The sequence below is a fragment of the Hyperolius riggenbachi genome, chromosome 8, assembly GCF_040937935.1.
Source record: "Hyperolius riggenbachi isolate aHypRig1 chromosome 8, aHypRig1.pri, whole genome shotgun sequence".
In the NCBI taxonomy this organism is placed as follows: Eukaryota; Metazoa; Chordata; class Amphibia; order Anura; family Hyperoliidae; genus Hyperolius; species Hyperolius riggenbachi.
The window spans coordinates 101,365,443-101,388,140 of record NC_090653.1 but is presented as its reverse complement, the minus strand read 5'-3'; the positions used below and the strand labels follow the sequence as shown (position 1 = coordinate 101,388,140).

The 22,698-nt window shown below is 43.8% G+C and overlaps 1 protein-coding gene across 6 annotated transcripts in view; it reads right to left on the bottom strand.

The window, feature by feature from the left end:
- Positions 1–22,698, bottom strand: part of MBNL3 (muscleblind like splicing regulator 3) — a 239,377-nt gene that overhangs the window by 102,391 nt on the left and 114,288 nt on the right. For all 6 annotated transcript variants that reach the window (XM_068250940.1, XM_068250941.1, XM_068250943.1 and 3 more), the window contains exon 2: positions 10,510–11,401. In XM_068250940.1, the coding sequence (XP_068107041.1) occupies positions 10,510–10,683 (174 nt within the window). In that variant the 5' untranslated portion in view covers positions 10,684–11,401. The remainder of the gene's footprint in view (positions 1–10,509; positions 11,402–22,698) is intronic.

Here is a 22,698-nt window from a genome sequence, read left to right as displayed (position 1 = left end):
GTTCAATGAATCCTTATGGGATAGTTTATATCTGAGCATTTCGTCCGCTTTCCGCTCAGCAAAGCGCTGCCTGTACCATTTTTAGGGCGATTTTGCTACGATGGAAGGTATAGGAAAAGCGCAAACGCTCACAAATTTGCTTTGTGTGGCAATTGCGTTTACGCTTTTAAGAATAAATACATTGTATTTATTCTTTTCCAGGGCAAATAGTTCACTTCCTGACTCAGGAAGTAAAAAAAAAAAAAAATCGCTCTGCAAAAGCGCTTTACAAAAAAAATCGTAGCACGAAGGTAAGCGCTGGGAGGGGGGGGGGGCTGGGTTAGGGGAGGGGAGAATCACTTATAAAATCGCAAAACGCTGGCCTCAGCGATTTTAGATGTGAACAAAGCCTGAGAAAAGCTGCTTTGAAACAGCATTGGTTCAGCAAGTCTACACATTCACTGTGCTGTGCTTAGTCAGTGATGGGTGAAAAGGGGAGGTCCTTCTTCCTCTGCAGTGTCACATGACATGTCCAAGCAAAATAGAATTACTGCTCTGATACAAAGCACAGCACATTGTATTGTATTGTATAGAAGCAATAAAATGCTGATAGCTGCATAGCTCCCAACTGTCCCTTCTCTTGCGCAGACTGGCCGCATGGGAACGATCCAAGCTTATGGGGCTGGAGGAAGCCCCAGTTATGTATAACACTTTTACCTTTCATCAGCTCTGGTACATTTTAAAGGAAAACTCTAGTGAGATATACGGAGGCTATTTATTTCCTTTTAATCAATACCAGTTGCCTGGCTATCCTACTGATCTTTTGCCTCTAATACCTGTATCCATGGACCCTGAACAAGTATGCAACATAACAGGTGTTTCGGACATTGACAGATTATCCTATGAGCATGTTTGTTTCTGTGAGATTCATACACTACTGCAGCCAAATAGATCAGCAGGGCTGCCAGGCAACTGGTATTCTTTAAAAGGAAATGAATATAGCAGCCCCATATACCGCTCACTTCAGTTGTCCTTTAAGGTGTAATGTATTGTGAAGTAATAAAAGTTATTCAGCAGAGTTTCATGAGGAGAAGCCATTTGGGCATGTAAAACAAAGTAGGACACTTGAAGTGAGAGGGATATGGAGGCTACCACATTTATTTTCTTTTACGCAGTACCAATTGCCTGGCTGTCCTGCTTATCCTCTGCCTCGAATACTTTGAGGGCTCGTTTCCACTATAGCGAATCTCCATGCGGTGTCCGCATGCGGATTCGCATAGGCAATGCAAGTGGATGGGGCTGTTTCCACTTGTGCGGCTGCGGGAGCGTTTTTTTGTGCGGCAGAAATCTGCATGGCAGAGCCGTCAGATTTCGCGTGCGAGAGGGGTGCACGCGAATCACCGCTAATGCTTTTAATAGGGAAACCGCATGCGGGTTGAGCATGCGGTTTTTGCTGCGAAGTCGCATGCGATTTCGCATAGGTATAATGTTAATTTACACAGGCAGTGACATGCTTAAATTCGCACATACCGTTACCTATGCGGAATCGCATGCAAAATCGCGGCAAAATCGCACCCAATGCAGAATCGCACCCACATGCGATTTCGTCCGCAGTGGAATGCAGGCGATTCCGCACCGCAACAGTGGAAACGAGCCCTTAGCCATAGACCCTGAAGAAGCATGCAGCAGATCAGGGGTTTCTGATATTATATAGTCAGATCTGACTGGACTAGCTGCATGCTTGTTTCTGGTATTATTCAGACACTACTGCAGTCAAACAGATCAGCAGGGCTACCAGACAACTGGTATTGTTTAAAAGGAAATAAATATGTCAGTCTCCATATACCTCTCACTTCCGGTGTCCTTTAAGTCCACTTACTGTACACTTTCAGCTCCTACAGCTGCACCAGACCATGATTACCTGCAATCACATATTTCCGCAGTCCCATGGTAGCTGGAACCAAGCAAGCGAAGAATTGGTGCATTGCAGGGGGACAAGCTACCAGCAGTCCCCAGTGAGGATGTACAAAGCAGCAGCTCTCAATGTTAATAGGAACATTTGCTATGGACTCACGGGAAATGGACTTGTAGGCATGTGAAAAATGAACCCTTTTAGCTGCATGTTAATTATCAGTTCATATCCCTTGCTGATCACACATATTAAAGGAAACCTATAATGAAGGGGATCTGAAAGCTGCTATTGATAATGTCTTTTACTAAAAACTAAAAAAATTGTGGTTGCTGGGCACTTGCATGCCCATGACTAAGCCTCAGGCCCCTTCCACACTGGAGCGTTGTGTTACCCTTTTTTTATCGCAGGGTAACGCTACACCAGTGAAAGTCTACATGACATTTCATACCTGTGTGATGCGGCAGAAGTGACGTTTCTGTTGCACGGGCGGTCCTGGCGCAGTAGTGCATTGGTGTTCAACTTGCACAGCGACATGCGGCGACCGGATGTCATGTACGTCTATGGCGCCGCTCATATTTTAAACTGATGGCTGCATGTATTCGTGTCACACATGTGTGGAGTGTATTTTGTCAATACACTTGCAATTCGAACGTTGGCCACAGGAAGTGAGCGCTAGAGAGTCTCACTTTCTGCTTGGCTTGCAGCCAAAATGAAAGACTACCGCGCACTGCCACAGTAATCTTCATAGGCCTTTTTTGGCATTGCGGTTCGATCAACCGATTGCACCGCACTGCTAACGCAGGTCAGCAGTGTGATTCCAGCCTTAGGCTGGGGTTACAATTGTCCATGCCGAAAAGTATCAGTTTTCTGCCTTGTGCGTTTCAGCATTTTTTCAGGTGCATGTTATATGTGGTTTTAGTGCATTTTGCGTTTGTAATGAATATTCATATTGGGCAGGTGGAAAATAATATTCAACTAGTTTTTACCATTTTTTTTCAATTTTATTTAAAATGCATCACAAACTCATTTGAATCACATGCATTTTTTATTTCCCATAGAAATGCATTGGTGCAAATCGCATGTGATCAGTTACATATATCAGATTGTATGACCAATTGCATCCAATCTTCATTAACCATCTTCACCACTTGCAGGTAGTATGAGAGCTTACTTACACAACCAGAGGCGGGTTAAGGCTAAATGGGGCCCTAAGCAAAGTAACTGATTTGCCCCCCCCCCCCCCCCCCCATCATGTCGTAATAGAATCAGAAGATGCAGCTGCACAGCAATATGCCGCACACACCGGGCAGCCGAGCTACTGGTTGCTATGGGCAACAGCACGCTTTCCTCTGTGGGTGCACAATGCAGGGAATAGCAGTGGCAAAATGCAGAGTGAGAGATGAATGGCTGGGACATATGCACTCAGGGGCTGGGGCACCCCTGTGAAGAGGGCGCCAGATATCACAGCAGCAGCACTTTCCCCCTGCATCTCCAGCCTGGCAATAGCAGAAAGCTCTGGACACCGCCAAACCGGAAGCCGTTCCCCAGACAGAATTACATAACCACTCCCACCACCGAACAACCAATTTCCTCCCAAACTAGACAGCCACCATGCAGCCTCCATCCCAGTGAATACAATAGTCCAGCAGAGAAGGCAGCCGCAGTGGGGGAAAATGACAGCACCAGATGAATCACATTCACCTATTGCCATCCAAGCAATAGAGGTCCCGTCATCCTGAGCCCATCTGTCTCCTCTAGAGTGCTGCCGCTCTGTTACTACTACTATTACTACTTCCTGTCTGATCTGAGAATCAGGAAGTTCAGAGCGAGCGGCTGCACTGTAGAAGAGACAGATGGGTTTCAGATGACGGGATCTCTATCGCTTGGATCATGGATAGGTGAGTGAGCGTTTGCCATCTGCTGCTATCATTCTTGCTGCAGCTGTGGTTCTCTGTGGGAAGGGAGGGTGGAGTGGGCAGCGGCAGAGCGCACAGTAGCAGGAGGGGGACCTAGGAGGAGAGCCTGGCTCTGAAGACAATCAGCAGCGCACGGCATCATTTGACAAGACAAGACAAATAACATTTATATCGCGCTTTTCTCCTGGTGGACTCAAAGCGCCAGAGCTGCAGCCACTAGGACGCGCCCTATAGGCAGTAGCAGTGTTAGAGAGACTTGCCTACGGTCTCCTACTGAATAGGTGCTGGCTTACTGAACAGGCAGAGCTGAGATTCGAACCCTGGTCTCCTGTGTCAGCGGCAGAGCCCTTAAAGGGACTCCAAGCAGTGCCTGTGGATATGCCTTTAAGCATACCCACAACTAATTCATTACATCCTCACACCTACCAGCATGATGTTTCTAATTATATCCCCCTGGGTTCCTTCTATTTCATTGCATTGTGCTGAATCGAGCTGCCAACTTTAGAGAAAAGTCGTCCTGTGGCCGCGATTTCGATCGCGAAAATATCGAAAACTAAAAGGCATAGAGCAGCCGTTTATATATCATTGGAAAGAGGAGAAAGAGAGCTTTAAAATGATATGCATCTTTCCATAGTTACTGCACTGCTCAGAGTCCCTTTAGCCATTATACCATCCAGCCACCGCTGACAGGATGGCAAGGGCTAGTTTATGTGCTGATGGGGCCCCTTTGACTCTGAATGGGGCCCCAAGCGACTGCTTTTGTTGCCTGGTCGGTAATCCGGCCCTGTACACAACCTGTTCATAGTACTTCATCTGTTGGCCTGTGTGCCACATAGAAGAGCTAGCAAATGTATAAAGTACGTGTGTCATGTATGAAATATTCAGGCAGGGGTCACACTTGCATGAATTGCAAGCGTTCTGCCATGATGCAAAACCGCAAATAATGCTTTCCTATAGACATTCAGACAGGCAGACATGTGTCAAAATCTCATTTTATTTCACGTGCTGGAAAAAAAAAATGTGTTTTTGTTGCTTTTTTCACACACCACCTGCAATTCCTATTAGGCCTGGGACCCACTAACAGCTACTGTATTTTCTAAGCCAGGGGTCTCAAACTCGCGGCTCGCGGGCCATTTTTGCGGCCCTCGATACAATATTTTGTGGCCCTCGCTGGCAAAAGCTTCCTTATAGTTCGCTTCAGTGCTCCCAAGTAATCCGCCGCATCCCCGTCGCTAAACGAGGGCTGCAGAGCCCCCAAATCGCCCGGGGGGCAATCCGCCGGCATTTCCTGGAAGGGGCAGAGCTTTCAGCTTCAGCTCTGCCCCTCCTGACGTGAATCGCCGCCTCTCCCCGCCCCTCTCTGTGAAGGAAGAGTGAGAGGGGCGGGCAGAGGCGGCGATGCGCCGCGATTGTGAAATTCCTTATGCGGCCCAGCCTCATCCTGACTTTGACTCCTGTGGCCCCCAGGTAAATTGAGTTTGAGACCCCTGTTCTAAGCGCGTCTGATTTGAAAAGCTCCTGCTAATGCAATGCTATGGAGGATTTTTTGAAAAAAAAAAAATCACATCCCTCAATTGGGATCACACATACATAGCATTACATTAGCAAGAGCTTTTCAAGTCACAAGTGCTCAGAAAAGGCTTAGAAAAGGGTTGCTAGTGGGTTCCAGTCCTAAGGGCTCAATGCCATTCAATGCAGCCTTTTCTAAGCACCAATGATTTAAAAAGCTCTTGCTAATGCAATGCTATGGGGGATTTTTATAAAATCCCATCTCTCAAGTGGGATCACACCCATAGCATTACATTAGCGAGAGCTTTTCAAATCACAAGTGCTTATAAATGGCTTAGTAATGTACTGCTAGTGGGCTCCAGGCCTAACCGACAGTCAGCTTCTGTAATCTCAAGTGGGATCCCTACCTCAGCATGATAATTTGTGCAATGTGCTTGGCTGCCACAAGAGCACAGGCTTGGAAATGATTGGGTGAGATTTGGTGTGTGGCTAATTCAAAGAAAGGCATGTTGATTGGGTACTAATGATCAAACTGGATGGTTGATCGGGTACCAAGTTGCCTGATATATGGCTACCTTTATTCTGCAAGTCAACACTGAAGATTGCTAACAACTTTACAGCTCACAGTCCTCAGGAGGAGGTGTACAGCTCAGCTTCTGCCAACCTCTACAATGAACAGTTACCTAAAATGTGACTGTGTAGCAATGACAACATCCAAAAACAGCAGCAACTAAATCAGCAGCCGACTATTGATTTTTAAATGGAAACACTTATGGTTTAGGGCCGGTTCACACGGACGGCAGGCGGCGTTGGGGTGGCCAGGAAGTCGCGTCGTCCTGTGACGTCCCGTTCGGTGGCGGCGGTACAGAGATCGTCGCGATCGGCGTTTCTCGTCCCCGCAGGGGGACATATAGCCGCGCCGGCTAGCCGTCCCTGGACGTTGCATGCGGCTTCTAGGGACGGCCGAAACGATGCGTTAAATCGGGATCAGAACGCCGCGTTTATGCAATCGACGGTAATCGACGGTAACCGCGCAATGCTAAACGCTCCTATTCACTTGAATGGGAGAGTTTAGCCGATGGGTCCCGAACGCTTGACGGTAGACGCCGCCAAGCGTCCGTGTGAACCGGCCCTTAGACACAAGCTGATCCATCATGTATCAGGAACGCGGCATAGAAGGAGCCATCTATCTACAATCAGACTGGAAAATGCTCTAAAATTACCTTAAAAGTGTTTTTTAAAGATTCAGCAAGCTGGGCAGAGGCTTTACCGGGGCTGTTAAAGATAAAGCTTTCCAGATTAACGTGAGCTCATATTTCTTTGTCAAAAATGGACAGACAATTAAGTAAAAATGAAGTAAAAACATGAACACTGTGCCCATATATGCTTACTGAAGAGTTGAGTTAAGGCCCCAGTTCAGGCACATTTATTTTTACCATGGAGAATAACACAAAAACAGAAAGTGGTCAACGCTAAAAGAAAAATCCTGATTCTCATGTGGCCCATTGACTTTAATTACATCAAACAGTATTTGAACAAAGGTGACAAATGAGCATAAAATGATTAAAAACAGTTTAAGAAGGGAGGTAGTGGCGGACTTGCCTCCCCAAAGTTGACTCTACAGTCCTGGCCAAAAGTTTTGAGACTGTCAAAAATATTTGAAATTAGAAAAGTTGGTGCTTTCCAGGTCTTGCAGACTTTGAGGTTGTCCAAAATAGATTACTTGAAGGAACTCAATAAGGGAAATGGAAATACTTTTATTTGATACTCAACTCACTTTATTTCCGGAAATGGTTTAGCCTTAAACAACAGAAAGTAAGACTTTTTGCCAAAGGTATAAAACTTTTCTTTGTTATACTTTTTGTATGTGGCGAGGGCCCTAGGCCCAATTGTTTATCTAGGAGACACACTGTGTACGCATATATTTGGAAACTTATCAGCTGACTTTGTTATGTTTTTTTCTTGTCATCATATTTTCATTAATAAAAACTGATTTAAAAAAAAAAAAGAAAAGTTGGCGCGTAAGTTTTTATAATAGCAATTTGCATATACTCCAGAATGTTATGAAGAGTGTTCAGATGAATTGCATAGTCCTTCTTTGCCATGAAAATTAACTAAATCCCAAAAAAACACTTCCACTGCATTTCATTGCTGTCATTAAAGGACCTGCTGATATGTCAGTAGAAAAAAAAAATAAATTGCACCTGGGCCCAAAGGAGGAAATGGTTCTCTCCAACTATTTTCTAGAATCAGGGATGTAACTAGAGGGGAGCATAACCTGTGATCACAGGGGGGCAGAGCTGTGGGGGGCCCCAACTACTAACCTTCCCTTCCTCCTATACAGGGGACTATACTTCAGATCAGGCGTTTTGTGGCTACACTTGTAATGGGTGTGAAGATTGTGATGTCCTCATTTGTCTTTTGACCCTTGTATGATGGGCCTCCAGGCTGTGGGGGTTTCAAGGAGTGGCCAGTGAAAGGGTGTGAACATTGGAGGGGGGGCATGAATGTTTTGCTGTGGGGCCACATGATTTGTAGTTATGTCCCTGGTCCAAATATGCATTAATTAGTGCTAGACTGTTGCAGCCAGAAATATCACATTAAATGTTTTTCACGATGACGGCTGGTATTGGTAGTTTTTTTTTTCCAATTAATTTATTTGTTATTTAAAATAGGTCGCTCCAATGGGATGACAAAGTGCTCTTGCTAAAAAAGTAAAACATAAAAAGTACTTCAAAGATTTACTTACAGAAGGGAGCTTCTGCATGTAAGCTACACTAATTGTAAGACGCACAGTGCTAGTTTCCTGGTGCAAAACTTTCTGATTGACCTGGATATTACATTATTAATCAAGATGGGTTCTTCTACAAAGGTGACAGTATCCCAAAGGTAGATCAAATATATAGTCAATAAAGAGTTGGAAGACACGTTTTTAAATGTTGGTTGTGCCAGACTGTAATTCCACTTCAACTAAAATAATGAACAGCCTGATTATCTTCCCTGATTTCCTTTAGTTATACAACAGCACAGCCCTAGAATTTCCCACTTACATTCAGTAGAAAACAGAAGGGGCTTGTCTGGATCAGAGATCTTGCTGGTCTGTTGAATCAATTAGGGCAGTTGTCAAAGCTGTGAAATAATTGCTATAACCAATCTGTATGTTTTCTAAACACACTGAGTTCTATTAACACAACAGACCATTTAACGCGTTCCTTCATCATCATGTCCCTCCACAAAAATAACTTTCTCTAAACTAAGCGATGAAGCAAAATGGGTTGCTCGCAGCTCTTTAGTACTATTTTCACATTTTAAAATAGTTTTTCATACCAACATGTAGCCCTCAAAGTTTCAGAAAAATCTAATCTCATTTAATTAGTGTTTACGATAACATGAAAACCTTTTGCAAAATCAACTGTGGGCAAAATTGTAAGGTCCCCCATCACCTAAAAATAGTATTTATACTTATTAGAGCACTCTTCATAGCGTAATCAGTCCTTTGGAAATTGAACTGTTAAAGAAAACCTGTATTGAAAAAAAAAATGGCCCCTGGTGAGTACTTACCTCCTCCGTCCCACGGTGGTCTCGCTGGGCCGCTCGGAGCGGTGGCCTTGTAAATATTTACCTTCCCTGCTCCAGGGCAGGCACAGTAGCGGCTCTCTGCTTGGGATCAGTTCCAGTCGGATCCTCTCTACTGTGCAGGCGCAAGTCGCCTGCGCAGTAGAGCGGATCCAACTGGGATCGGTTATTTCCGCCTGATCTGAGCCGAGAGCCACTAGGGCGCTGGAGCCGGGGAATGTAAATATTGCAGGCACTACTGCACCTGTGCCACGGCCTGACAAATTGTCGGCTGTGGCTGCAGAGGAGCCCAGCTAGACCACTGTGGGATGGAGGAGGACTGGGAAGCCTCACTTGGATACAGAGGCTTCCCCCTCCCGAGGTAAGTACCCCTTTTTTTAATACAGAGTCTCTTTATGTTTCGTACACACATACCGTACAACTTTTCTGCCCAACTATCATGCAAACTTTGTCTGTTGGACTGTAGTTGGGGGAGCGAATGTGTAACAAACAACTAGACAAGTGACTGGAAACAGGCGATTGCCCGATCCACTCACACGTCTGTTGGGCTGATATTGTGCAGTTGACCGCATGTGCACAAGTAATTTGAACGACTTGTACTTGTTTTGAATGTGGCCACATCGTGCAGTTCGTTGTTCCGCGTGTATGCACAAACGAGTTAGTCATTTAGTTGGTTAGTTTCTGGAAAATACAAGTCGAGCAATCGGACATGTCGCATTGGTCATGTGAAAAAGTTGCACGCGTGTACGAGCTTTAACATGACTGCTCAGCCTTTAACTTCTGGACCTAAAGACTATATGTACAACGATACACTGTGCATGTGTATCTACTGCCTTCTCCATATAGATGAATGAGTTGTATTATAATGCTGGCATATATGCCAGGACAAGCACAAAAAACATACTTAAAAAAAAGAGAGAAAAACTGTGACATAAAGGGAAACTATCGCAAACATTTTTACTTTTTTTCCCCAGGTTGCTGTCGCTAACAGAAGGTAGTGAAAATCTGGCAGATCTGTCAGGTTTTGGACTAGTCCATCTCCTCATGGGGGATTCCAAGGCATGTCTTTATTTACAAAGCATTTACTGAACTAAAGTTGCTCAGTCCAACTGCCAAATAGTGTGTACAGTAAGCGACAGCAAGATAGGAAAAAAGTAATTTATAATACCTTTTACTTTGAGAGAAATTGACATTTTCCTATGTATGTAAATTTTATAAGGCGTTTCTTTTAAAGACAAACCCTGGGCATTGTAACAAAGTTATCTGCCTTGTGACAATATGACTACTTCCATCACTTTCTCATGGACCACAACCTCTGCATAACTGTATAAAATAGAGGCTATAGAGCAGTCCAGGACACACCCTCTCTCCAACCCCTCCCCCCGCCAAACAGAGCAGAGGTTAATGGGCCCTATGCCACAAGCGTCCGATTAAGTAATTTTTTTCTAGAACTAAAGAGAAGCATTAAAGTCCTATGATGTAGGCTTCAATACTGTTACTTGAAAAAACACATTCATATGATAAACACACCATACAGTGTCTAGGAACGGCACCATTTATTTTCCCCAGAGTTCAGCTAAACACACAAAATATAATAGATGCTCAAATTTTTCTTACCTTTAGCGAGTCAAAGCAAGCAATAACTCTTCCATTTTCTACATGGCAACTCCGTGACGGGTGAGCAAACTTGCACTCTGCATCAGACCTTGAACAAGTACCTCTCTGAAACTCCCGACAGACTTCCAGCGTCAGCCATTTTGTATCACGCACCAAAGACACGTTGACGGCCATGTTGATGACAGTTTTGCCCAGGCCAAAGTGAGCACCTCCTTTTATTTGTGACTACAATCTTTTTTTAAAATTCTTAAAAGAAGGGGGTGGGGGAAGGTGGACTTCAAGTTTAAATGAACAAAAGAACTATTTTTTGTTTTCACTTTGGTTAAAAAAAATGTCAGCACTTAAGGTTTTTTTTTTTATTTTTATATATTTTCTTCTTTTAGTCAATTTGTATCTGTTGAGACATGAATGAAACAAACATCCAACCATAAAATAGAGGTTTTATCAGATAAATTGAAAATAAAAATAAAATCTAATTAGAGACCAGCTCTTTTAAAAAGTGCAAAATGTCAAAGTTTGAATGTGTTGGCTTTTATTTGTCACTTCTTAAATTGGATGGCGTAAGACTGAGCCAAGTTTTTTTTCTGTGCTCTGAAATGGTTCCAATTATGGTTGTTTTCTCAATCGGTGGTGCTTTATTTACTGTTGCGATTGATAAAATATTGTTACAGTTGGGCACAGGCGTGACTTAATAAAAATTTGATGAGTTTTGCTTCGAGGGTTGGGAGCTGAAGCTGCAGTAATGACGGTCCGCCGTTTGGGTTTGGCCGGCAAGCAACGGCAAATTAAAACAAAAAGAGGAAAAAAAAGAAAAAAGGAAAAAAACATAGGCAGCGCTAGACGGAGATCCAAGCAGCGTTAGCTTCGGGAAAGAAAGGCACGTTTCAGCAACCTGCAATAAAGAGAAAACAAAATGCATAATCAGAAAAAAAAAACATAACCGTCTACGGTTTATCACAAGCTGAAATGATAATAACAGATGGGATACTGGGAGCTCTCGCAACGGGGAAACGTTTTAGATACTGACACTACGGCACAGCGCTACCAGCCATTGCGGACTGCAAAAGGGGACATTTCCCAGTCACATCTGCGCATGGTAAAGTACGGGAGCCAATAACTTTCTTTGTAGCAACACAAGACTGGGCAGATGCCCAATAGCAGCGCTCTGTTCATGCTGATCTATTTTGGCATGCAATCTTTTTCTATTTTTTGCCCGCTGCACAGTAAGAAAATGCTTTGTGCTTGACACGCCACCTAAGGCACACGTGCTGCATTTGTAGTATTTTTTTTGTCTTTTAGTTATTTATCTCAAGAAAAGGGATAGTAGTAGAAAATAAAAAGGGACAGTATAAAGCTATACGTGGTAAACAGACAAGGAAACTGACAACACATAAGTGCTGTATGAGCAGAATCTACCCTCCAGCTGGTGGCGGCATGCCACAGGCTCGAGAACCAGACAAGCACAGTAATGCCGGATAGACATTAACCCTCTTCCAGCCAGCAGTAGGTTTCATCACAACCGCCCAGACGTTTCACCCAGTGAGATAGCTGCTCTGGGTGCAAAGTCAACTAATCAGCCTTTATAACGTGGACAGGCGATGGCGTGTCTGAAATCCTATGAGTAGCATCTGTAACATGCTAAGCAGAATAAGCAGACTGGCAGAGAAGAAACTATCCTGGTAATGAATGCGGAAAGGAAACCAGGCTCATTCAGCAAGGAAAGAGAAGGGTGCCGTAGCCCACGGCCAAAATATCTTTTTTTTTTTTTAATAAATCAAATAATTTTCAAATAAAGGAAATGTTTAAAATAAGTAACCTTTTAACCATTTGCACAGCCGGTTGAATTTATCTGCCAAAAATAGAAACTGAACAGCAGAAGCAGCAGCATCCTAATTGAATCTTTTTTTTTTAATGTCAGCTCTTATATATAAAAAGTGTTTGTGTGCTGATACTTAAAGGACAACTGAAGCGAGAGGGATATGGAGGTTGCCATATTTATTTCCTATAAAGCAATACCAGTTGCCTGGCAGTCCTGCTGATCCTCTGCCTCTAATACTTTCAGCCATAGACCCCGAACAAGCATGCAGATCTGATGTTTCTGACATTATTGTACTGGTTGAACTCGATGGACGTATGTCTTTTTTCAACCAAAGTAACTATGTAACTATGTAACTATGTCAGATTAACCAAGATTAGCTGCATGCTTGTTTTGTTTCTGGTGTTATTCAGACACTACTGCAGCTAAATAGATCAGCAGGGCTGGTGTTGTTTTAGGGCCCGTTTCCACTGTAGCGTTACGAAATCGCCGGCGAATCACCGCAGGCAAATCGCATGCGGGTGCGATTCCGCATGCGTTTTTTGCCGCGATTTCGCATGCGATTTCGCATAGGTAAGGCTGTATGCGATTTTAACCATGTCACTGCCTGTGTGAATTAACATGGGTACCTATGCGAAATCGCATGCGAAATCGCGGCAAAAAACGCATGGGGAAAACGCATGCGATTTCCCTATTAAATACATTGTGTGCGATTCGCCTGCATTCCACACGCAGGCGAATTCTGAGGCCCCTACCCTGCAGATTTTTTCTGCACAGAAAAACGTGCGGGGAAACGCACAAGTGGAAACAGTCCCATCCACTTCTACTGACTGTGCGGATCCGCATGCGTTGCCCGCATGCGGATTCGCGATAGTGGAAACGGGCCCTAAAAGGAAATAAATATGGCAGCCTCCATTTCCCTCTTACTTCAGGTGTTCTTTAAGTGTGCTTAAAATGGCTTAAAACAGGGCTTTGGTCAATACTGCAATTTATGGATGTCAATTTTAGCTCCATTTTAAAATACTGGCACGATGCTCCCTTTAGTAAGTACAGTATAAGCTTTGTTACTCTTCTGAGCTTAGACTGATCATAAACATGTTAGGAATGTGTCAGTATTTTGCCAGTATTTTTCAAACAAAGTTAAAACTCAGTCATATAAGTATAGAGTGGGGTAGCTAAGGAGCTATGCGCCCCAATGCACATTTTACATTTGCCCCCCCCCCCCCCCCTTCCAAGCACTCTATACATAACAGTTGAAACAGTGCACCAAAACCTGCCAAGGACAACCACAGTGAAAGAAGGGCATGGGGAACAGTTTGTTAAAGGGAACCTGAAGCGAGAAGTATATGGAGGCTGCCATATTTACTTCCTTTTAAACTATACCAATTGCCTGGCAGCCCTGTTAATCTATTTGGCTGCAGTACTGTCTGTATCAAAGCAGAAACAAGCATGCAGCTAATCTTGTCAAATTAGACTAAAATGTCAGAAACACCTGATCTGCTGCATGCTTGTTCAGGGTCTATAGATAAAAGTATTAGAGGCAGAGGGTCAGCAGGATAGCCAGGCAACTGGTATTGCTTAAAAGCAAATAAATATGTCAGCCTCCATATACCTCTCGCTTCAGGTTCCCTTTAATGACTACTGCTGTTCAAAGCATCTATAGAAGTGATAATTATCAGCACACGACCAATAGAGAGGCTCCTCTGGCCCAACGGCCCTGGTGCGGTCGCAACCTCTGCACCCCCTATTGCCACTGAAAGTATACTGCATTGTTGATCAGAGCCTTATCTTAAAACATATTAACTATACTTAAAGCGGATCCGAGATGAAAAACTAACTATAACAAGTAACTTGTCTATATATCTTATCTAAAGTTTAGATAGATAGTTTACACAGCAAATCTAGCTGCAAACAGCTTCAATAGAATTTGATTATTTCTTCCTGTGATACAATGACAGCAGCCATGTTGTTTGTAAACATTACACAGAGGCAGGCTTATCTGCATCTTGAGCAAAAAAGACCTAACCCCCCCTCCTCCTCCTCCCTCTGCCTCTGAAATCAATGGCTATTAATACCTCCCCCTCTTCCTGCTCAGACTGAGCTCCCATGAGCCCTTGCTACTGTCTGAAAGTGCCTTGGCTCTCTGAAAACCTGTGGGCGTGGCTTGTTTAGTTTATAGGGAATTAGCGTATTAAAACAAAAACAAAAAAGTATTTGGCTTGAGGAATGCCCTATAAACAATAGGAAAGGAACACAATTATGCAATGAGTAAGGGCCCGTTCACACTGCACGCGTTTCCAGCCGCGTTTTGGAAACGCGTGCAGGTGGCCAAAACGCACGACATCAGACATTGCATAGAGTGCAATGTCTGATGTTCACACAGCATGCGTTCCGGACCTGTGCGGTCCGGGAACGCATGCTGCACGCAGATTTTACAAAAACACGCGGCTGTCCCATTCACTTTTCAGTGATGGGATCAGCCACGCAACGCATACGAACGCGGACATGCGTGCGTTCGTACGCGTTGCGGTCCGCATGCGTTGCGGTCCGCATTTTGTAGTCTGAACGGGCCCTAAAAGTTCATCTCAGATCCACTTTAAGTAAAGCACACTTTAGAAGTAAACTCGCACACAATTGACATCATTAGGACGACTGACTTTCACTAGCACAGTAATCTCTGCTGCTCAGTTCCAAGCTGAACTCATCTGGCATTCAGTAGCTAGTGATAAAACACCACATCACTTGCCTGCTAGCGATGCTATATTAGCAAACACAGGTTAATCTGGAGGATTGTCTGTTGGTGATCTTACTGATAAGCAGGGAACCGCCAGTGTGCAGTGGCGTAGCTAAGGAGCTACGGGCCCCGATGCAAGTTTTACAATGGGGCCCCCCAAGCACTCTATACGTAACAATTGATACGGCGGGACAAAACCTGCCAAGGTCATCCACAGTGTCAGAGGTGCAAGAAGGGAATGGGGAACAGTTTGTTAGTGATTACCACTATTCAAAGTATCTATAGAAGTGATTATTATGAGCACAGGACCAATAGAAAGCTAAAACTGCAACTGAGGGAGGGCCCCTCGGGGCCCCTCTAGCCCAAGGGCCCCGATGCGGTCGCTACCACTGCACCCCCTATTGCTACGCCCCTGCCAGTGTGACAAAAGCCTTGGAAATGAACACAAATATCTAACCATGCTGTGTGCATAAATAAAACCTTGGCTGAAAAGGACATAACTCTGATGCTCAAAACCCATGCCGTCTCCTCAGGCTTGGAGGGAGCGTTACATACACAGTACCTGACTTCCTGGGGACAGTTCTTTTTCCCCTATAAACCTGTTTTGTGTTCAGACTAGATAAGTGAGAGTTCTGTCACATGCTCTTTATAATACACCCCTCTCTTTCGTTTACCTCAGGAAGTAGCTACATGGAAGCCCAGAACTGGTCAGTACAAGCATTGTAACTATGGCATCCTTCAGTATTAACACTGCATATGCATATTAATAAGTACACACACACACACACACACACACACACACACACACACACTTTTTTTGTTTGTTTTAAATGGCATGAAAAATACATACAGCACTTTCCGTGCATTTTTAAGTGTTTGGTAGTGATATTCCTGAAAACATAGCTATGCATGTGTAATGGAGGTGTTTGAGCTCCATAAAATAATAAAAAACCCTTGAAAATACAGCACGCTACATTTACTTTGACACCTTCTAATGTGAAGCCTACAGGCTAAGTTCACACTTTACACATTGTGTAGTGCACGCGTTGCAAAGCGGGCCAGATGCAATGCAAACTGATATTCATAGCATGAAGAATAACTTGTGGTAGCATGCATGCTACCACACAGGAACACACTACAGAAAGTGCATTTGGATAAATCGTTACATTGCAGAGCAGTGGCAACGCAACACTGGCGCAATGCACCCCCCCCCCCCCCCCCCCCCCGCCCGTTTCAAGGTTCCTGGAGCGTACACTGAACAGGATAGGGTTTGTAAAACACTCTGGGTACACACGGTACGATTTTCCGCTCGATTTTCCACCCGATCGTTTTTTCCGCTTGATTCTACACTCGACTTTCATCTTCTGCTTGTTATTCTTATCTTTTTCCATTCACTTATATGAGAAATGGAGCGCAGAATCGACCGGAAGGAATATCGGACATGCCGGATATTATCTATTGAATCCATCTAACGACCGCAAAATTCTACCGTGTGTACCCAGCATTATGTATTTACCGCAAATACCTCACAGTCCTTGCAAGATACCTTGTTTTCAAAATATTTTATTGTGGTATTTGTCATAACTTTACAAAACATCATGTAACAATGCAGATGATTAATACCACGTTTTTAGATTTAATTAAACAAAAGAAACTTAGTCCATTGGTGGACTGTAACTATAATAACTCAACAGAACAAAGATTGAATATGATTCTATTACGGAATTTTTAGAGTATATTTCCAGTTAGTATGTCCAGCATGTTTTCTTACATTGTAACATTGATATACATGAGCTTTATTATATATAGGTATATTACATTTATTCTATAATAGGGTGTTTGTCCAACCAAAGTTGCAAGATACCTTGTAATCAATGTATCTGGATGATACTTCAATTTGCAAAAAAACTCTACTGCCTTCTATTCGTATGTTCTAACACGGTCAGTCAACAGGAATAGAGTCTTAACCACCCTGACGTTCTATTTTGTGCGACCATGTGGCCGCGGGTGGCTTTTCTAAAAAAAAAAAAAAAAAAAAAAAAAGCTATTTTTTTTGTGTAGCTAGCACTAGGCTAGCTACACTCTCCCCTTAAGTCCCCCGGCACTGTGTTCCCCCCTCCGCTCGCCGCCGGCGATATTTACCTGGCCGAGAACCCGCAATGGCCGAGACTTCCGCCACAGCTTCAGGCGCTGCTGTGGCGACGATCGGACATGACGTCTGACGTCATCCACAGTTCCGATCACCGCCATAGTGACCCCTGGAGGCTATGGAGAGGCTGCACCGGCACGGGCTCCCGGGGGGGTTTGGGGGAGCAAAAAGTGCGTCAATCGGGGGGATCAAAGCGGGCCGGCGGCGATCGGAGGGGTGATGATGCTAGCCAAGTGCTAGCTACACCCCCTCTGAAAATTTGGGCTAGAAAGACCCTGCAGGGGCTGAGCAATACACCGCGGCGGTAATGGACGAGCTGAGCTAGTCATTACCGACAAGGTGGTTAAAAAGGCTTACTAGCTGAAAGCTTACAGTTTTTCTTTTAAATTAGCCAATAAATGGTATTATTCACTCAAAAGTTCCTGTCTGTAAAATACAAGCTCTAGTCTGCAGCAATGCTTAGCCTTTAAGATAAGGAATTACACTTATTTTTTTTTCTACCGTCTGCCTCTTCCCCCTTCCCTTGCTTTTTAGAGTCGTCAGACACAGGCTGGGGGGCTGGAATGAATTGTCCGAGATCTGTCCACCCATGAGCAGCTTGCTAGCAAGTAAGGATTAAACTAGCCAACTAGCCACGCACATCTGTAGGTAACTTTTCTTCCCAGATAGCACCATCATTTGGACAATCTGCTCTGCTCAAAAGCCTGTGAGTTCTGTTTGTGATGTTTACATTTGGCTCCCATCATTGCTGAACTAATTAGCCTTGATTTTATCACCTGAGTTAGGCAAAAAATATCTAAAGCTAACTATACAACCATTGATTTTGATCACCCAAATGGGCCCAGTCAGCCACCATGCACCCCTCCCCCCCTTAAAAAAATGAAGCTGGAGGCACCACTGATGCAGAGAAGTGAACAAGCCCATGCAACTGTAGCTACAGGCAGCTGAAGGGCAACATTTGTATCCTCCGTGTCACTCAGCGTCAGTTTGCTACGCTGTGCCATTACACTGTGGCACAAAACAGTGAAATATTGCGTCTGGGCATAGCCACACTCAGATATGACTCCAGAGGGCGGGCACATCTCTACCGCCCATGCCGAGCCCTGGCAAGCACCCGGCTGGTGCACTGGAACAACTGACAGACGGTGAATTCACTGCCTTCAGCCTCCCGTGTGAAAGAAGCCCCGACACAGATAACAACGGCAGCTAATTACCTTCAGGCTTTCTGCAGGACAAACAAGCAAAGAATAATTGGCATGGCTGTAGCTAATAAGAACTGATAACAGGGGACTTTCCCGCACGAAAACAATTCCCAGGAACTCATTTTCCATGCTCACTGTAGGTTTAAGCAGTGTTGCACCTTTAAGCAGTTGACTGGCTTCCTGCTCACACATTCCATTCAGCAAAGCAACATTTCAAAGCAATATTCTTATAAGGAAACAGCAGAAGTTGCCAAGGCCAGTCACAAATTAACTCGTACGTGCCGGGGCCTGGCTTGTGCCAACAGGCTGGCAAAACACAGCAGGAATCTCTGGCAGAGTCAGCCTGGTTTCACATACTTTTCTCGTTGTTTGAGAAAGATTTTTTATGCAAGGTTACACAATTCTGCGGTGAGGATTGATAGACTCTTGGCACGGGATTGCCGGACTGTATTGCAGGAAAGCTCCCCTTACGGGTAAAGCCTTCGATCTTGCAAAAATACTTCAAATCCTGCAATCTTTTTTTACAGATGAAAATAAGTAAAAAAATGATATATATATTTCATGAAACAACTTTATAAATAGATATGAAAGTTTGTTTTGGCTGCGCGGTCTCAGGCACATGGAAATGATACTGGCTCACAGCAGCGTGTTTCCACAGCAAGGATAGCGGACGCCATTTTGGGGTGTGTCTCCTACACTACGACTGAGGTAGCTAAACGTTCCTGCACAGACAAATGGCGCTCACATTTTTTCCTGTGTTATATAAAAGCAGTAGCAGCCGTTTGTTTTTATCTATGAGAAAACATGAGCAGAACTATTTTATTAATGTTTTTAACCTCCAGCGTGTTTTTCCTATTCTTTGCTGAGAGAAATTTCTTGGACCTTTAGTTCTACAACAGACATAAACTGTGTGTCCAGAGGAGACCCAATTAGAGGGAAAATATTAATTTAGCTTTCAAAAGTGTAGTAACGGAATAAATCATCTTTTGAATTTGTATTGCTGTTGCATTGGTGTCAGTTTCCATTACCTCCTGTGAAAGCAGGAAGTAGGGTAATCTCTCCAAGTGTGACAGCAACAGAGAGACAGCAACAATTTTTGCAGCGTGGGAAAGAGTTAAAATCACTGACAACTGGTAAGAATGAGTGCTTTAACCACTTAAGGACCATGGGCTTAAACCCCCCAAAAGACCAGGCCATTTTTCTCAAAAAATGCCACTGCAACTTTAAGGCCTCTGCTGCAGGGCTGCACAACTCAACACACAAGTTATTCCCCCCCCCCCCCCCCGCCCCCCCAGCCTTTTCTCCTCACCAACAAAGCTTTCTGTTGGTGGGGTCTGAACGCTCTCCCAATATTTATTATTTTGTAAATATTTTTTTCCTTTTTTTTTTCAATAAATATGCTTATTTTTTTTTTTATTTTCACCACCCTACCTCCCCGTCAATCAATGACAGCAATCGGCTGTGATAGACTTCAGGCTATCATAGCTGATCGCTCCTGTGTCCCCAGTACAGCGCTGCTGTAGCTCGCATCGCTGTACACTGTTATTAGACGGCGGCGTCTAACAGTCTCCTAGTGGCGATCCTAGCTGCTGGGAGACTGATAGCGGAGTTTTTTCATCCAAGGGAAGATGCGCGCATCGGTGCGAGTGATCTCCTGCAAAACATGCGCCCAGGACTGCACATCGATCGGCGTTGGGCGGTCCTGGGGCTGCTCTTAGGAGGTTAAAGAGGAAATTTAGCGAAAAAAATTTTACATTGTAAAATGAGAAGTTAAAAATAGAAGAGAGATCAAGAATTGATTGATATTTGCCATGTAATTCGTTCATATTGTTTGATCCACAATCAGCCTGCATGTAATCATTTTTACCAATGGCGGACATTAGAAAAATCAGACATCACCTACTGCCATTATCTATAACCACACCCCCTAACAATGCGATAGGCTAAACGTTTTTTTTTTATTTATAGATATACATATGAAGAGAGGGAGATACTGGTTTCTTGGCAGTTGGAAACAGCGGTTAGTTCCCACAATGCAACAAGGGTTACAGACAGGATACTGTCAGGACCTAGGTCCTGACATCACACTGTGGGAGGGGTTTCACCACAATATCAGCCATACAGTCCACCCTCCCCAATGATCTATTTGAGAAAAGGTAAAGATTACTCATGGGAAAAGGGGTATTAGCTACTGATTAGGATGAAGTTCAATCCTTGGTTACAGTACCTATTTAACATGGTCTTTTGAGTTTCATACGTAATATTGTAAATGAACAGTGGTGGGGCGAAATTTTGCATCGAAATTTGCAATTACGCATCATAATCGTGATGCGGAATTTCAGGGAAAATCGTAATTAATTTCATATGTAATAGTAATATTTCATAATTTCGTGCAATTTTCACATACTTTTTGCAAAATTTTGCATTATTTTGTGCCTACTTTAGTGGTTAATAGCAAAGCCCCATACAGGATATTGACACCAAAATTGCTACATATGTTAAGGATAATAGTGTGTACAACTCAAAAAAAGAATTTTTCAAAAAGACCTTTTTGTTTTATAAAATCAATTTTGAAAACGCAAAGAAAAAATGTTTAACCACTTCGCATCCAGACCTTGTTTTCCCCTTATTGACCAGAGCAATTTTGACGTTTTAGCTATGTCCCTTTTTAATCAGCCATAACTTTATCCCTACTCACGACACCTAAATGATCTAGGTATCGTTTTTTTCAGGACAAACTAGACTTTCATTGGCGGGTATTTTGTCCCTAGACCAAAAAAGTTTTCTATGCATTTTAATGGGAAAAAGAGGGGAAAAATGAAAAAAAATGCATTTTTGCTCAGTTTTTATCAATTCCAGTTTAAAAATAAAAAGTGCTACAGAAGATAAAAACATGTCACCAGTATTCTGTCCCCCAGTATAGATAGAAAAATGTGTCCTGAGTATCAGACCCCCCCCCCCCCCCCTATAGCCAGATGAGTCCCCAATATCAGTCACCCCCAGTATAGCCCGATGTGTCCTCCGTTTGGCACCTCCCAGTATAGATAGACAGATGTATCCCCAGGATTACTGCCCCTCATTATAACTAAATGTGTCCCCAGGAATAGTGGTCCCCCATTATAGCCAGATGCGCCCTCAGGATTAGCGGGTGCACTCTGGATTAGGGCCCCCCACCATTATAGCCAGATCTGCCCCCAGTATAAAATTATGCACATAATTTAAAATTGTATCCCCTCTTACTTTATCCCCCCCCCCCAGCTGCACATTTTACCCCCCACCCCCCACAGGGGTTCCAACAACCCCCATAAAGGCCAGCCAGATGTCCCACCCCCCACCCAGGCAGCCCCCTCGGTGGCCAGATCTGTAAAAAAAAGGATTAGAAAGCAGCCTGACTCACCTTTTCCTGTTCCAGCGATCAGCCTGCAGCCCGAGCCTCCGATCGCCGCTCTGCACGCAGCCCTGTGATGCCGGTTACCGGGTCCCGGCTTGATGACGTCATCAACCCGGGACTCGGCTATTCAGCATCACAGGGCTGCGTGCAGAGCGGCGATCGGAGGCTTGGGCTGCAGGCTGATCGCTGGAACAGGAAAAGGTGAGTCAGGCTGCTTTCTAATCCTTTTTTTTTTTTTACAGATCTGGCCACCGAGGGGAGAGATGAAGGATCACCGCTGTTTGCTACAGCGGTGATCGTTCATCCGCGGGGGGGGTTACTAATTGGCTACAAGGGAACATTTTCCCTTTCACCAATTAGTATTGCAGCTGTTAGTGCCGGGAGGTGCGCTCTGAAGCGCACCTGTTCCTGCACAACAGGGCTGCAAGCAGGTCAGTATATCTACGTCGCTGTGGCTTGGAGAGAGCCACAGCTGACGTAGATATACTGTATCAAAGGAGAAAGTGGTTAAATTGTCATTTTTCTGAGTTTAAAAACCATTTTTCTTTGCAATTTTAAAATCGATTTTCTCAAAAACTACAAAATCTTTTTGGAAAATTCTTTTTTTGACTTGTACCCACTATTCTACTTAACATATGTAGCAATTTTTGGTGTCAATAGCATGTATGGGGGATGTGCTATTCACTGCCAAAATCTGCACGAAATTATGCAAAAATTACATGAAATTACGAATGACTATACACAATCAATTAAATGTACAAATTGTAATTGCATATAGGCGAAATTGCAAAAATGTAAGTGAAAATTTTCGTAAACTTAATTAGCTGATTCCGATCCTCACTATAAATGAATACAAAACCTGTTTTTTTCGGTGTATGGTATTAGTTTTCCTTTAGT